The following is a 16,652-nucleotide window of genomic DNA, read 5'->3' as shown; positions in this document are numbered from 1 at the left end:
AACTTCTTAGTCTGATGTAGTCCCATTCATTAATTTTTGCCTTCACTTCTCTTGCCATTGGAGTCAAATTCATAAAATGCTCTTTAAAACCCAGGTCCCTGAGTTGAGTACCTATGTCTTCTTCTATGTACTTAATTGTTTCAGGTCTTATGTTTAGATCTTTGATCCATTTTGAGTTAATTTTTGTACAGGGGGAGAGACTGTAGTCCAGTTTCATTCTTTTGCATGTGGCTTTCCAGTTTTCCCAGCACCATTTATTGAAGAGGCTTTCTTTTCTCCATTGTGTGTTGTTGGCCCCTTTATCAAAAATTATTTGACTATATATATGTGGTTTTATTTCTGGACTTTCTATTCTGTTCCATTGGTCTGAGTGTCTATTTTTCTGCCAATACCATGCTGTTTTGATTGTCGTGGCCCTATAATAGAGTTTGAAGTCAGGTATTGAAATGCCCCCAGCTTCATTCTTTCTCTTTAGGATTGCTCTGGCTATTCGGGGTTTTTTATAGTTCCATATAAATCTGATGATTTTTTGCTCTATTTCTTTAAAAAATGTCATTGGAAGTTTGATGGGAATTGCATTAAATTTGTATATTGCTTTGGGTAATATAGCCATCTTGATTATATTTATTCTTCCTAGCCAAGAACAAGGTATATTCTTCCATCTCATTATATCTTTTTCGATTTCCCTTAACAATGGTTTATAGTTTTCATTATATAAGTCCTTTACATTCTTTGTTATGTTTATTCCTAAGTATTTTATTTTTTTTTGTTGCAATCGTGAAGGGGATTATTCTTTTGAGTTCCTTCTCAGTTGTTTCATTGTTGGCATATAGAAAGGCTATTGACTTCTGTATGTTAATTTTGTATCCTGCGACCTTACTGTATTGGCTTATTGTTTCTAGTAGTCTTTTTGTGGATTCTTTGGGATTTTCGATGTATAGGATCATATCATCTGCAAAAAGTGATACCTTTACTTCTTCTTTTCCGATATGGATGCCTTTTATTTCTTTGTCTTGTCTGATTGCTCTGGCTAGAACCTCTAGTACCACATTAAATAAGAGTGGAGAGAGTGGACAACCCTGTCTTGTTCCTGATTTAAGGGGGAAAGCCTTCAGTTTAGTGCCATTTAATATGATGTTAGCTGATGGTTTATCATATATGGCCTTTATCATGTTGAGATATTTTCCTTCTATACCCATTTTGTTGAGAGTCTTAAACATAAAATTGTGTTGTATTTTATCGAAAGCCTTTTCTGCGTCTATTGATAAGATCATGTGGTTTTTGTTCTTTGTTTTGTTGATATGGTGTATTACATTAACCGTTTTACGTATGTTGAACCATCCTTGAGATTCTGGGATGAATCCCACTTGATCATGATGTATTATTTTTTTAATATGTTGTTGTATTCGATTTGCTAGTATTTTGTTTAGTATTTTAGCATCTGTATTCATTAGAGATATTGGTCTGTAGTTTTCTTTTTTTGTGCCATCCTTGCCTGGTTTTGGTATGAGGGTTATGTTGGCTTCGTAAAATGTGTTTGGAAGTATTGCTTCTTATTCAATTTTTTGGAAGACTTTGAGTAGAATAGGAACCAAGTCTTCTTTGAATGTTTGATAAAATTCGCTGGTATAGCCGTCAGGACCTGGACTTTTATTTTTGGGGAGGTTTTTAATGGTTTTTTCTATTTCTTCTCTACTGATAGGTCTGTTTAGGCTTTCTGCTTCTTCTTGACTCAGTCTAGGAAGGTTGTATTTTTCTAGGAATTTATCCATTTCTTCTAGGTTGTTGAATTTAGTGGCATAAAGTTTTTCATAGTATTCTACAATAATTCTTTGTATATCTACGGTGTCCGTGGTGATTTCTTCTCTTTCATTTTGGATTTTGTTTATATGAGTTCTTTCTCTTTTTTCCTTGGTAAGTCTTGCCAAGGGTTTGTCAATTTTGTTGATCTTTTCAAAGAACCAGCTCCTTGTTCTATTAATTTTTTCTATAGTTTTTCTGTTCTCTAATTCATTTATTTCTGCTCTGATTTTTATTATCTCCTTTCTTCGGCTGGTTTTGGGTTGTCTTTGTTCTTCTTTTTCTAGTTCCTTAAGGTGGGAAGTTAAGTGGTTCACTTGGGCTCTCTCTTGTTTGTTCATATATGCCTGAAGTGATATGAACTTCCCTCTTATCACTGCTTTTGCTGCATCCCATAGATTCTGATATGTCGTATTGTCATTTTCATTAGTCTGTATATATCTTTTGATCTCTGCACTTATTTCTTCTTTGACCCATTCATTTTTTAAAAGTATGTTGTTTAGTTTCCACATTTTTGTGGGATTTTTTTCCTCTTTTTTGCAGTTGAATTCTAGTTTCAAGGCTTTATGATCAGAAAATATGCTTGGTACAACTTCAATTTTTCTGAATTTGCTGATGTTGTTTTTGTGGCCCAACATATGGTCAATTCTTGAGAATGATCCATGTACACTGGAGAAAAATGTATACTCAGTCACTTTGGGATGAAATGTCCTGTAGATGTCTATCATATCCAGGTGCTCTAGTGTTTTGTTTAAGGCCACTATGTCTTTGTTGATTCTCTGTTTCGATGACCGATCTAGAGCCGTCAGCGGTGTATTGAGGTCTCCAAGTATGATTGTATTTTTGTCAGTTTTTGTTTTAAGATCAATAAGTAACTGTCTTATATATTTTGGTGCTCCTTGGTTTGGTGCATATATATTAAGAATTGTTATGTCTTCTTGATTCAGTGTCCCCTTAGCCATTATGAAATGGCCATTTTTGTCTCTGAGTACTTTTCCTGTCTTGTAGTCAGCATTATCCGATATGAGTATTGCTACACCTGCTTTTTTTTGGATGTTATTTGCTTGGAGTATTGTTTTCCAGCCTTTCACTTTGAATTTGTTTTTATCCTTGTTACTTAGATGAGTTTCCTGTAGGCAGCATACAGTTGGATTTTCTTTTTTAATCCATTCTGCTACTCTGTGCCTTTTTATTGGTGAGTTTAATCCATTTACATTTAGTGTAATTATTGATACTTGTGAGTTCCCTATTGCCATTTTATATCTTGCTTTCTGTTAGTTTTGTGTCTTGTTTGATCCTTCTCTTTTGTTTTTCTATCTTTTGTTTTTATTTGGTTGTATTCCATACATCTTTCCACTGTTGCTATCTTTTTTATCTCATGTGCTTCTGTGGTGGTTTTTTCAATGGTGGTTACCTTTGAATAATGAAAAGGGTCCCTACCCTGTTCATTGTAGCGAACTATTTTGTGAGTACTTTTGCACTCCATCGTCCTTTGCTACTGTTAATCTCCATCTTCTCCCCCTCTTTCTTTTTGTTGTTGTCACAGTTTAAATTTGGTTTTATTGTGTTCTTCTTGGAGCTTTTACTTGTGGCTCTGTTTTTTTTTGTTCTTTGTATCTGATTGGAGAACCCCCTTTAGTAATTCCTGGAGTGGGGGTTTTCTGATGATAAATTCCCTCATCTTTTCTGTATCTGTGAATGTTTTTATTTCTCCTTCATATTTGAAGGATAGCTTTGATGGGTATAGTATTCGTGGCTGAAAGTTCCTCTCTTTCAGGACTTTAAATATTGGGGTCCACTCTCTTCTAGCTTGTAGAGTTTCTGCTGAGAAATCTGATGATAATCTAATGGGCCTTCCTTTATATGTTGTATTCTTCTTTTCCCTGGCTGCCTTGAGAATTTTTTCTTTGCTGTTGGTTTGTGCCAATTTCATTATGATATGCCTTGGAGTAGGTTTGTTGGGGTTAAGAAAACTTGGAGTTCTGTTTGCTTCTTGAACTTGAGGCTTTAGTTCTTTCCACAGGCTTGGGAAGTTCTCATCTATTATTTGTTTGAGTATGTTCTCCATTCCATTTTCTCTCTCTTCTCCCTCTGATATACCTATTATTCTTATGTTATTCTTTTTGATGGAGTCAGATAATTCTTGTAGGGCTATCTCATTTTTTTTAATTTTTGAGTCCTTTCTTCTTCTCTCTGTTGTGCCTCAAGTTGCTTGTCTTCTATTTCACTAATCCTCTCTTCTATCTGACCTGTTCTATTAGCTAAGCTTGTTACTTCGTTTTTCAGCTTGTGAATTGAGTTTTTCATCTCTGTTTGATTTGTTTTTATAGTTTCAATTTCCTTGGACATATATTCTTTGTGTTCATTGAGTTGTTTTCTGAGCTCCCTAAATTGCCTTTCTGTGTTTTCTTGTATATCTCGGAGGATTTTTAGGATTTCTATCTTGAATTCTCTGTCATTTAGCTCCAAGGTTTCCAATATATTAAATTTTTTCTCCATAGATTTTTCCTCATCTAGCTGTGTTACCTCTCTTTCTTTTGTATCCATGATATTCGATTTTCTCTTCCTTAATGGCATCTGAGGGTGGTTTTGTTGATAGTATTAATGAGATTTAATAAAGAATAAAAAGTTTAAAAAATAATTAAAAAAATCGAAAAGAGTTGTTTTTTTAAAAAAAAAATAATAATGAAACAAAGAAAAATAAAATAAAATAAAAATTAAAAAAAAAAAAGGAAATTATTCCCCCCCTCCTTTTTTCCTCTCCTCTCCTCTCCCCTCTTTCTTGATAAAATCTTGTGGTGTACTGTGAATTATAACAAACAATGCCTGTGATGGAGGGCCTGAATTGGGGAAAAGTAATAAAGGGGCAAAAAAAAAACAAAAAAAAAAGAAAGAAAGAAAAAAGAAAAAAAAAAGAGCGTATGGACCCACAAAAAGCAAATAAGGAAAAAATTTGGGTCAAGAATAAAATGATTTGCTTTTAGGTGTTGGTTGTCTAAGAGTTATGATGAGAGGATTAAGAGGAAAATGGAAAAATGGGGGGACAAATAAAAAATTACTATTGTATTTAGTGGAACAAGAACTAGATAATATGGAGAGCCAGGGATGGGAGCACTGCTAGTGAGTTAAAAAGGTGAAGTAAAAACCCCCCAAAATGCCACAAACATGAGTTTGAGTCCCAGATAAGATAATTTGTTTGTTATTGAGGTTTGAATGAGAGGAGATGTAAAGGAGAAAGGAAGAAACTAATATAGAGGGAGAAAAGAAAGAGAGAGAGAGAAAAAAAAAAGAGGGAACCACTAAAAGAAGAAAAAAGAAAGGAGAGAGAGAGAGAGAGTGTTAAGGGTTTTGGAGTGCAACCCTCATAGAGAGAAAGGAAGAGAAGAGAAAAGATAATGGGAGATGTAACACTTATGGGTAGTGTAGTTCAAGGAGAGGAGAGAGTAAGACCGGTAGAGAGTTAATCGGCCAAATTGGAGGAGGAAAAAAGAAGTATCAAGAATGAAGATAAGAGAAACAAACGAACAAATATAATAAAATGGGATAGGTTATAAAGTCTGCAGATTATTCTTGATTTTGAGAGGTTATCTTCTTGCTTTTTCTTTTCTCTCCCTCTTCCTGGTCGGTGACTCTGTACCCCGGGTTTTGCCCCTTTGCCACGCTCAGGTGGAGGTTTGCAGTTGATAAGTCTCTATGGCAATGTCATGTATTGTGCTTTAGTCTCGTTGGCAGTCGAGGCTATTAGCATTTATAGGCTCTGACAGTGAGAGAGTCCGTGTTCCTGGAGCCTTTCTCCTAGTCTTTCCTTCCTCAATTAGTAGCCTGATAATCCAGCTATGGGGTTGCTGCTGCCTCTGCCTGGATAGTAAGAGGCTCAAAGAGCTGGCAACTCCCCACTCTATTTCCACTCAGCACAGGGCTCTGGGTAAGGCTCAGTCAGTCAGAGCTGCTAGCATAATCAGGCGGGCTTTCCGGCCATTCAAAGACCTCTGGCTCTGCCACTCTGTCCGGTAACACAAGCGGGCGCCCACTTCCGGGACGCTTGGAGGAAACTCTCACTCACTGGCTGCGCACGCAGACCAGGATATCCGGCCAGCAGTCTCACGCTCTGAGTGAAACCCCCAACCGCAGGGAAAAGTTGCAGCGTTGGAATTGAGTCTCGCTCCGTCCCCGTGCGCGGCTTTTGCAAGGCGCTGGGGCGGCCCGAGATTCCGCTTTGGCCCACACAAAGGCCCCTGACTCTGCCCCTCTGTGCGATAACACGGGCGCGCACTGCCGAGGCACTCGGAGGAATCGTTCACTCCTTATCTGCGCGCGCAAACCAGGATATGAGGCCGGCCGCTTTCCCTCTGAGTGAAACACCCTCCAGTACGGAAAATCTCCACCGTTGGAATTAGTTCTCACTCCCTCCCATGCGTGGCTTTCCCAGGGCGCTGGGGCTGCCCAGAGACTCTGCCCTCGGCCCACAGAAAGGCCTCTGACCCTGCCTCTCCATGGGGCAACACGGGCACTCACTTCCGGGGCTTAGGAAGAAATCTCTCGCCCACTAACTGCGCACCAACCAGGAGACCGGGTAAAATGTCTGCGCCGCTTGTCTTTCTTTGTTTGGGTTTGGCGCGAGTGTTAGCTTGTATTGCCCGGGTTGCCACAGGATCAGATTTTCCTCGGCTTGGATCTCCGTGCCACAGCCTGGTTCGGCCGTTTGTGTCGCGGCCTGGATGTATTCACCCCCTTTGCCCGCTTCAGTTTCTATATTCACAGTTACCAGAGAAAGCCGCCCTGTTTAGGTTAGTGAGGAAGGCGGAGCATTTCTTACTCCCTATTTCCTTCGGGGTTTGGTTATATATTTAGCCAATTTTTCACTCAATCATACCTTTGGGTGTATTGCAAAGCATCTGGAAGCTCCAAGTATAGGTTTTTCTGTTTCTGGTTGAAGATCTTGTTGAGTTTTGGGGGAGATTTATCGGTATCGCTTCCTACCCCGCCATTACTCTGACATCATCTCTCGCATGTAGAAATTTATTGGAAGTGTTTGGTGAAAGTACAGTTTCTGATAGGACATGCAGAAGATGGTTCAAAAATTTGAAACAGGTGATTTCAACCTTTCTGATAAGCCAAGTTCTGGGCGACCATCTTTGATTGATGACGATGTTGTTAAGACCATGTTGGAGCAATATCCTTTTCTGACAACATTGGAGATCGCAAAAAGGCTTAATTCAGCTCAGCAAACCATTTTGGACCATATTCGGAAGATAGGATTGGTATGGAAATATATTATTTAATAAAGTTTATTAACGGTAAGAAAAATTTGTATTTTGTTTTATTCCAAAAACAGACAGAACTTTCCAGTGGACCTTATATTTTACTGGCATCTATACAGAGCTTCAAAACAGAGATATCAGAATTTGCACATCCCTCTCAAAGCCTTATGTGGTGGGTCTCCACGCCCATCCACACTGACTGCCCCTCCCTGATGGGCAAGGAGAAAACCCAGTGTGGGGAGAAACACAGCGCGCCCCAGTGGCTCTCTCCCCAACCACAGGGTTCCTATCCTTCATCTCAGGCACTCTGACCTCAAAACTTTGGTAACTGCAAGCATCTCCCAAACAGGTGCTTGGTGGAATCAAAACCATTTCACAGTATTTGTCAAAAACCCACCTGGATAGCCATTCTTCAGGCCAAATGGGCTGCTTTACATAATTCTCCTTAGTTGTTATCAGCTTCCCAGAGTGAGCACCTGAAGTCTTCCTGCAGCGATTGGTTTTGTGTGTCACTGCTCTCATTCAGACTTGGAGGAATAAAAGCGTACATTTGCCTACAGGCTAGTGTCCCTCTAGTGTATGTTCTGCATATGCTGTCATGTTCAAAAGGAGCCCTTGAAGGTGTATGTGTCTATTATACACTGACTTCCTGAAAATAAATCTTAAGTAGATATAACTAATCACTTGGACCCAGAAAATCCTAATTATATTTGTGGTCATGAAATATGTATACAATGAAAAACTGGCACACAATCTGATCTGCAATATTGTTCTGTCCTTCTCTTCAGAGCTTCAGTGTCTGAAGTTGAGCATATGGATTTTCTAGAGCAGTGGTTCCCAGTGTTGGCTGCACTTTGGAATCTCTGGGTACACCACCATTGCCTGGGTGTGGAATTCCCAACCCCAAAATTCCAATATAACCCCAAGGTCTGTAAACTATGTCCTAAGTGCCAAATCCATCTCTGTTTTAGTAAATAAAGCTTTACTAGAGCACAACCAAGTTCATCATTTACATATTATCTATAGTTGCTTATACAACAATAGCAAAGCTGAGTATTGTAACTTTACCTAAATAGTTGAAAATATTTACCATCTGATCCTTTGCAGGAAAGTTTGTCAACCACTAAATGGGAACTTTTACTAACTAGAGGAGTGGTCTTAACAAGAGACATATATCAGAATCATCTGGAGAACTTGCTCAAAAAAAAAACAAAAACCCAGCCAACTAAATGGGAGATGATATTTTCAAACAACAGCCCAGATAAGGGGCTAATATTCAAAATATACAAAGAACTCACAAAACTCAGCAACAAACAAGCCAACAATCCAATTTAAAAAAGCAGGAAGAGGACATGAACAGACACTTTTCTCAAGAAAAAATACAAATGGCCAATAGATATATGAAAAGATGCTCATCTTCACTAGCTATTAGAGAAATGCAAATCAAAACTACAATGAGATACCACCTCACACCTGTTAGATTAGCTATTATCAACAAGACAGGCAATAACAAGTGTTAGAGAGGCTGTGGAGAAAAAGGAACCCTCATCCACTGTTGGTGGGAATGTAAATTAGTTAAATCATTATGGAAGAAAGTATGGTGGTTCCTCAAAAAATTAAGAATAGAACTACCATATGACCCAGCAATCCCTCTACTGGGTATCTATCCCCAAAACTCAAAAACATTGGTACATAAAGACACATGCACCCCCATGTTCATCGCAGCATTGTTCACAGCGGTCAAGACATGTAAACAATCAAAATGTCCTTCAAATGTGGCACATGTACACTATGGAATACTACTCAGCCATAAGAAATGCTGACATCAGATCATTTACAACAAAATGGTGGGATCTTGATAACATTATACGAAGTGAAATAAGTAAATCAGAAAAAGCCAAGAACTGAATTATTCCATATGTAGGTGGGACATAAAAACAAGACTAAGAGATATGGACAAGAGTGTAGTGGTTAGGGAGGAGGAAGGGGGAGGGGGAGGGGCACAAAGAAAACTAGATAGAAGGTGACGGAGGACAATCTGACTTTGGGTGATGGGTATGCAACATAATTGATTGACAAGATAACCTGGACATGTTTTCTTTGAACATATGTACCCTGATTTATTAATATCACCCCAGTACAATTAATAATAAAAAATTAAAAATTAAAAAAACCTTTTAGATATAAAAAAAATGCCCTTCAATAGAGAATTGGATAAAGAAGATGTGGTACATATATACTATGAAATACTACTCAGCCATAAGAAATGATGACATAGAATCATTTACTATAACATGGATGGACCTTAATAACATTATACTGAGTGAAATAAGTAAGTCAGAAAAAGCTAACAACTGTATGATTCCATATATAAGTGGGACACAAAATCGAGATTCATGGACATAGATAAGAATACAGTGGTTATCAGGGTGTGGGGAAGGGAGGAGAGGAAGGGGGTGGGGGAGGAGAGGGGCATAAAGAGACAAATATAAGGTGATGGAGGATGACTTGTCTTTGGGTGATGGGTATACAACATAATCGACTGTCCAAATGACATGGAGATATTTTCTCTAAATCTATATATTCTAGTTGACCATTGTCACCCTGTTAAATTTAATTGTCTAAATAAAATTAACAAGTTAAAAAAAAAAACCCTGGGCTTCACCCCTGGAAATCTAGATTCAGATTCAGGGTGATACACAATAATTTACATCTTATGAAAGCAAGGGATTCTAAAACACAGCCCTGTTTACAAACCACGGTGTTAGAAGCCATGAAAGCCTTAAAGAATGCAAGTTCTCAGGGATTAAGGGTGCTTGGTATTACCCAGTACTGTGTATCCGCTGGCTGTTGAGATGTTTGTGCTGCTAATGTTCTATGCCAGGAGTTAGGTCCCAACTTAAAAGCATTAATAAAAGACCAGATTGAAATGGATATCTGTGCATTCAAATTCCCAAATCAATCTAGCTACACTAATTAAACTTCTTTTCCTGGATGCTGTGTTCTAAAGTTTTTCTAGTATTTTGTAACAGACGTCTGAACTTCCCTTCAAGTTCAATTAAGTTTCTTTTCCTGAAGTCACCACCAGTCTACTTGGAAAGAAAAGAGAATTGAATAACAAAGAAGTTACTATAACAGACAGTGAGTGGGAGATCTAAAACATTCTTGTGGCTTAAGACCAGAGATGCATGTTGTAATCAAGACTCAAAAACCAGTTCCATTGTAGTCAATTAACACAGTGGTCCCCAACCGTTTTTGGGCCACGGACTGGTTTAATGTCAGAAAATATTTTCACAGACCGACCTTTAGGGTGGGACGAATAAATGTATCACATGACCGAGACAAGCATCAAGAGTGAGTCTTGCCTGACCAGGTGGTGGCGCAGTGGATAGAGCATCGGACTGGGATGCGGAGGACCCAGGTTCAAGAACCCGAGCTCACCAGCTTGAGCGCAGGCTCATCTGGTTAGAGCAAAAGCTCACCAGCTTGGACCCAAGGTCAGTGACTCGAGCAAGGGGTTACTCAGTCTGCTGAAGGCCTGCAGTCAAGGCACATATGAGAAAGCAATCAATGAACAACTAAGGTGTTGCAACGCGCAGTGAAAAACTAATGATTGATGCTTCTCATCTCTCCGTTCCTGTCTGTCTGTCCCTGTCTATCCCTCTCTCTGACTCTGTCTCTGTAAAAAAAAAAAAAAAAAAAAAAAAAAAGAGTGAGTCTTAAACGAATGTAACAGAGGGAATCTGGTCATTTTTTAAAAATAAAACATCGTTCAGACTTAAATATAAATAAAACAGAAATAATGTAAGTTATTTATTCTTTCTCTATGGACCGGTACCAAATGGCCCACGAACCAGTACCAGTCTGCGGCCAGGGGGTTGGGGACCACTGAATTAACAAACATGAAGGAAGTACTTGATTCCACCTGCTATGGGCAGGGTGCTGTGATTGGTCCTGAGGGGATCAGAAACAAAATCAAGCAGAGCTGCTGCTGCCAAGTGACCAAGTGTCTGACAAAAACTTAGGACAATATCCCACACAGTAGTAACACATGATGCTGCGGTACGATCAGAGGTGCAGGTAGAGCAGAAGTAGGAAACAGCTCAGGAAGGTGAACTGGATACCTGACCTCAGGTGAACCCTTTGTGCTGCCCCAAACCCTATGACATTCCATAAGCCCATTCACTCCCCGACATTCTAGGACGACTTTTTCATACTTTGTCTCTCCTCAACTCTAAGGCCTCCTCCCCACCCTGCTTTCTGCCTCTGACCTTGATCCTGATTTCACAGACCAAGAAACATGGGACATTCAGGAGAGTGTCTACAAGCTCCCTGATCTCATTTGCCGGCCTCTCCCCAGCGGCAAGCACAGCACTTTCTCTCTCACAGCCTTTCCTGTCTTAACAAATGGCAATGCCTCCTCTGTTCACTCCATCCAGTGTCCTCACTTTCTCTCCTATCCCACGACCGGCCCAGCAATTCCCTGGCAAGATCTGGTGGTTCTAGCTTCAGATAATATCCACAATCTGTCCACTTTTTTATGGTGATCATAAAATACTTACAGAACGAGTAATTTGGTAGCTTCCAGCACATTTCCGCCACTCTCTGCCTGGGGCACTTTTCTGGCTGCAGGAGCTCCTCATCCTCCCTGCAGGCCACATGGGAAGTGCCACAGCACAGCTCCAGAGGCAGCCCTCCACTGGTGGAGGGTGACTGAAGTCAGGATGACGCTAGCAAATTCTATGCTCAGAGGGATAGAGCTCCAGGTGCTGCTGTAGGACCTTGCTTGCTAATGTAGCTACAGAATGGATCTTGTCACTCCCTGACTCACTCTCTCATCGTGTTTCCTGGGATTGCCTCCCAAACAAACCGCTTGCACTCACTTCCTGTCTCAGGGTTTCTATACAGAGAACCCAAAGAAGACAGGAGACAGGGACTGTAACTACAGGTTTGGGGCAAGCTAGTGAATTATAATCCAAGCTCTGCTTCACTTCCTTCACCAGGCAGTGCCACTGCAGAAGACAGACTGGTGAAGACAACGATGGGAGGAAGGGTGAGGAGCTCAGAGAGGAGCCACCTCAAGGCACTAGCCACGCCCCATGAACTTGGGCTCAGCAGTGTGCACAGGAAGTAGAAAAAGGCTAAGGAACATCACACTTTCATTGAAGTTGAATCAAAATAGAGGTTCCTTACCTTGGCTGTCTCCAGCTACTGGACCTTCTGGACTTGGAGTAGAAGTAGGGAAAATGGGAATGCCTAAAAAATAGTTTATCAAAAAAGTACAGAGAAGGATTAAGGAGATAGTAAACTAAAATATTAAATTGCACTAACGAGGAAGAAGCCCTCTCTCACTCAATGAAACGTAGCAAGTGGAGACTAATTTAAAGAAAGGTAATGTTGCTATATTTAAAATGCATCTAGTAATTGAAACCAGGCAGGGCAGAAATTCTGATACATATGTAAAGAAATAGATACAGGTATTTTGAGCTCACAATAGCTAAGTCTCAGTCTAAGCGGGATGGATGGCTTGACTTCTTTAACACCGTAATTGGTTGTTAGAAGGAATAAAGAGAAATAAATGTGCACAGCTGATTTCATGTTCTATGGCGGTTCTAACAGATACATATTTTCCTCTCCAGAACGCTCAGTCACTGAGATCCCTGCAAGGGGGTGTGGTGGGGGCCCATGATAACTTAGCCTTTTGTACAGTGGGGAGGAAACACATCCTCCTGGTCACCCAAAATACGCACACACTATGTGTACACAAATGAACACCTGGGAGCCATGACACCTCTTCCAAGTTAACGAAGAAAAATCACACACACACATGGGTGACTTAAATAGAAACTGACCATGTTTGACCCTTCTGACCTAATGAGATAGCGATGTCTGTGCTTCAACCTAACACTTTAGAGATTAATAAGACTATAAACATACTTATATAAATTTTATGTTCCAAACTTTTAGAAACATTTTCACATAACTACCACCTATCTGACATTATTTCTGCTTCTCCCCACCAACCCGCCCCTGCCACCTGCTGTGCCCTCGGGTATTAATGCACAAAGCCCAGCTCTGGGCCAGAGGGAAGGTCTCTCCTTCTGCCGTGGTACTTACTCAAGCAAAACGGGAAATTATAGTATCCGACCGCGCACCTCTCACAGTTGTCTCCGTGGAAGTTCGGCTTGCAGGTACAGCGGCCAGACCCGTGCTCACAGTCATCTGCGTGCTCGGGGTTACAGCTGCAAGCTAAGAGAAACCCCAGTTTCCAAAAGATCTGTCCTCTGCTGCATTTTAAAAGGCCAATATGTCCCAGTACTTCTCAAGTAGTATTTAATGCTTTATCATTGGTCTATGGTCATTCTTGAAAGGGTACACCCTGTTTTCCACTACGTACGTGGTTCCCATTGACTGAACTCCACTGGCCCTCAGGGATGAGCTTTGATGAGCACCCACACTGTGATGTTCTTGCTACAGAAGAGGGGGAGCCTGCACCAATAGTCGGAAGGGGTAGCGGGGGGGCTGTGTGCTGTAGCTTCTGGTACATCTGCTGGGCACAGCCTCTCTTGGCCATGAGCCATCAGTGAGACTACCTTTGGTCATTGTTACAATGTTGTGGTGTGGACACAAGTGTGGGATGCCTAGACAAGGATAAAAAGTCTGTGCACAGCATAGCAAGATTGTGTTCCTCACCCAAATGTTAGACTCAAGTGATACAGCTTACTGACGGCAATTTTTGCAACCTGCATCTCAGAGGGTCGTACTTGAGATATAAGAAGTTTGGTAATGCCCTCTGTTGGTAGCTGCCCTTAACCCAACAGGTCCTCAGCTTGGACAGCAAAAATACTGTCATAGCTCAGCTAAGTACATGTCCCATGAGGAACTGGGAGACTGGAGAAGCTATGAGCGCCAAACAACCTCCTCTCCCACCTCTCAGCCTGGCTTCTCATGGTGTCTTTTGCTTAATTTGTTAAGAATCTGTGATTCCTTATGCTAAGTCTCTGATATCCCCATGAGACCACTTCAGAGACAAAGAAAGAAACTAGAATATTGAAGTTCCTACCAAGGCATGCCTGAATTCATGATGTCTGTCTTCCTTTGCCAAAGCCTATTTTTCGTGGGCACAAGAAAATAACAGACATATTCCTTCACAGGATGATGTGAAAGAGGGAGGGGTGTAAGGAACACACTTAAGAATGTCCTAGATGGAGACGGATCAGAGTTCACACATAGTTTGGACTCTGATGCCTTCAAATCTTAGTAATATGACACATGGAATTTGGGAAATGGTAGGCACAGAGGCCAACTCCAGGACTGGGGCTGTTTTCCAACCGTGGCAGCCAGAAAACAGAAAAGAACCTGGTGGGATACACAGGGAGGATAAAGTCCATAATCAGACCTCTGACTGATAATTCCACAGGGAAGAACCAGCGGCATTTTTCTGTACAATGGATGTGATATAGCACAGTGACTCCAGACAGATATGAATGATTTCTTGGATCTACTGGTTAGTGGTTTCATCACCTGAGCCAAAATATTAAACTACTCAGACTCTTTGGTTTTGCATAGCTAAAAATGAGAATTCTGGTACAATTTGTGAAAGTATTTAGGCAATGCCTTGCATATAGCAAACGTGTGATAAAATGTAGGTATTTTAAACAGTGTGACTATTGTTAAATCCTTGTAAAATCTTCACTATGTTGTCTTGATGCTACTTCTGAAAAAAATATAGAAGATCATAGAAACATGTCAACATAACAGAAAGTGGCAGAACTGACAATTGTGACAAGGCCTAGTATGTGATAGGCTCATTGCTTAGTATTTACCTAGGGGACTTTTGAAGGCATTTCATTTAAACTTAGGGAAAATATTATCATTTCTATTATATATAAGAAACCTGAGGCTCAGAGAGATTATGTAACTCTCTGAAGTCACACAGTAAGAAGTGAGCCAATAAGATGAAGAAAGAGGGAAAGAAGGGAACCATTAACTGTTCAGAATGTAGGCTGTTGACCTCCCGGTAAGACAAACCAGGTTGAAATAAAACTTACGGATGCAACCATGCGGGGCTTCAACCGGAACGCCATGGGGGCGATAATAACCCTTCGCGCACTGTTCACAGTTTACACCAGCTGTGTTATGCTAAAAAGAAACAAGAAATTTAGAGGAAATAGTACTAAAGAAGTTCTTATTTTCATCCAAAGACTAAATTCTGTCATATACACTTGTAATTTCAACGTCACTAAAACAAAACCAACAAACAAAACAAAACAAAAAAAACCATTGTTCTTGACCTTGACTTTCCAAGATTCACCAGAGGACACTGGATTACACTTGGCTCTGGAATTTTTTTTCCCATTGAAAGAGGACAGGAAATGGACAACCCAGGTTTTCCTCCCATCACAGAATGAAGCACCTTACTTTTGAGTGAGAAAAAAAGCTCAAGAGGACCGTTCTTCAAAGTTTTATTTAGAAGACGTGATAGATAATAAATTACCCTTAGTTTAACCTGAGGAATAAAGGGTCATGTGTATATATTTTATCTTCTCAGTTTTGGAAGAAATTTCAACTACAGATCTTCTCTCTCCACTCTAATTTTATCTGTGCTTTAGTCATGAAGCCATTTCCCAAACATTTCTGTCACATGAATGGAAAATGTGGGCATGAGTCTCACACACAGAGCCCATTTTAAAGTATAATACTGAGGCTTTTTATATTTCATGATTAATCCTTTTAATTGCCACAAAATCAAATTACCCAACATGCATCACCAGTTTCCAAGAACCGTATACCATGGATCGAGCTCAATCCTGCCTCTCTTGCTCTCTAATTTGGAAACAATTAAGAGGACAGTGTTCTTTCATTAATGAAAGGACAGGCAATTAGAAGTTAAAAAGAACAAATATAACACACTTGGACCCAAAATGAGTCTGCATAGAAACACAGAGGGGAGAACAAAGGTACTTTCTGTATCCTCTCCCCCACTTTAGATGATTTTATTAATTACAGACTTTTATTTATTACAACTCCTTGTCCTGTGGGCGAAAATCTGATTTCACTTTAACATTGAGGTCTAAAACCAGACTAGCCACTTCTCTGACTTAATATTTGCATATGCATAAACATTCTGGGCAAATAAGAAACAGCTGTAGTCCACCCTCCTTCCCATCAAATGTCAATTATCCTCTCAACTCTGGTCTTGCCACTGTGACTTATAATAGACAGAGGACAAGAGGCTCCACAATTTTTACCCATTGGAGTAGGAAATGAGGAAAATTCTCTGAAGTGGGCAGCCCAAGCTTTTCACTCTTCTACAAAGTTTGTCAACGAAACATCTGCCACAGAGAAGTTACATTTGTAAGACACAAAGAACAGTAACTAATGACTGAAAGAAAACAACAAATCACCCTGTCCCAGATGGGACAATGCCTGTAGTTTGCCTTCAGATCTCAGGTAGTTGTCTAGGACCCACACTGTACCCTGAAGGTGATGACACACTTTATATCTATGAGCACCAGGGTCATGGTTGGGCCAAGGCCAGCTCAAGACCTGAAGACAGTGGCTTTCTAATTTCTATATTGGAAACACTGA

General features: G+C 40.2%; 1 protein-coding gene across 2 annotated transcripts in view; it reads right to left on the bottom strand.

Annotated features, from left to right (window-relative positions):
- Positions 1 to 16,652, bottom strand: part of LAMA3 (laminin subunit alpha 3) — a 293,103-nt gene that overhangs the window by 178,978 nt on the left and 97,473 nt on the right. For both annotated transcript variants that reach the window (XM_066352202.1, XM_066352204.1), the window contains exons 9-11: positions 15,113 to 15,203; positions 13,179 to 13,310; positions 12,255 to 12,317 (exon numbers count right to left, since the gene is read on the bottom strand). In XM_066352202.1, coding sequence (XP_066208299.1) covers positions 12,255 to 12,317; positions 13,179 to 13,310; positions 15,113 to 15,203 — 286 coding nt within the window. The remainder of the gene's footprint in view (positions 1 to 12,254; positions 12,318 to 13,178; positions 13,311 to 15,112; positions 15,204 to 16,652) is intronic.

The sequence above is a fragment of the Saccopteryx leptura genome, chromosome 11, assembly GCF_036850995.1.
Source record: "Saccopteryx leptura isolate mSacLep1 chromosome 11, mSacLep1_pri_phased_curated, whole genome shotgun sequence".
Taxonomy (NCBI): Eukaryota; Metazoa; Chordata; class Mammalia; order Chiroptera; family Emballonuridae; genus Saccopteryx; species Saccopteryx leptura.
Note: the sequence above shows the minus strand (reverse complement) of the source record. Positions and strands in the feature narration are given on the sequence as shown.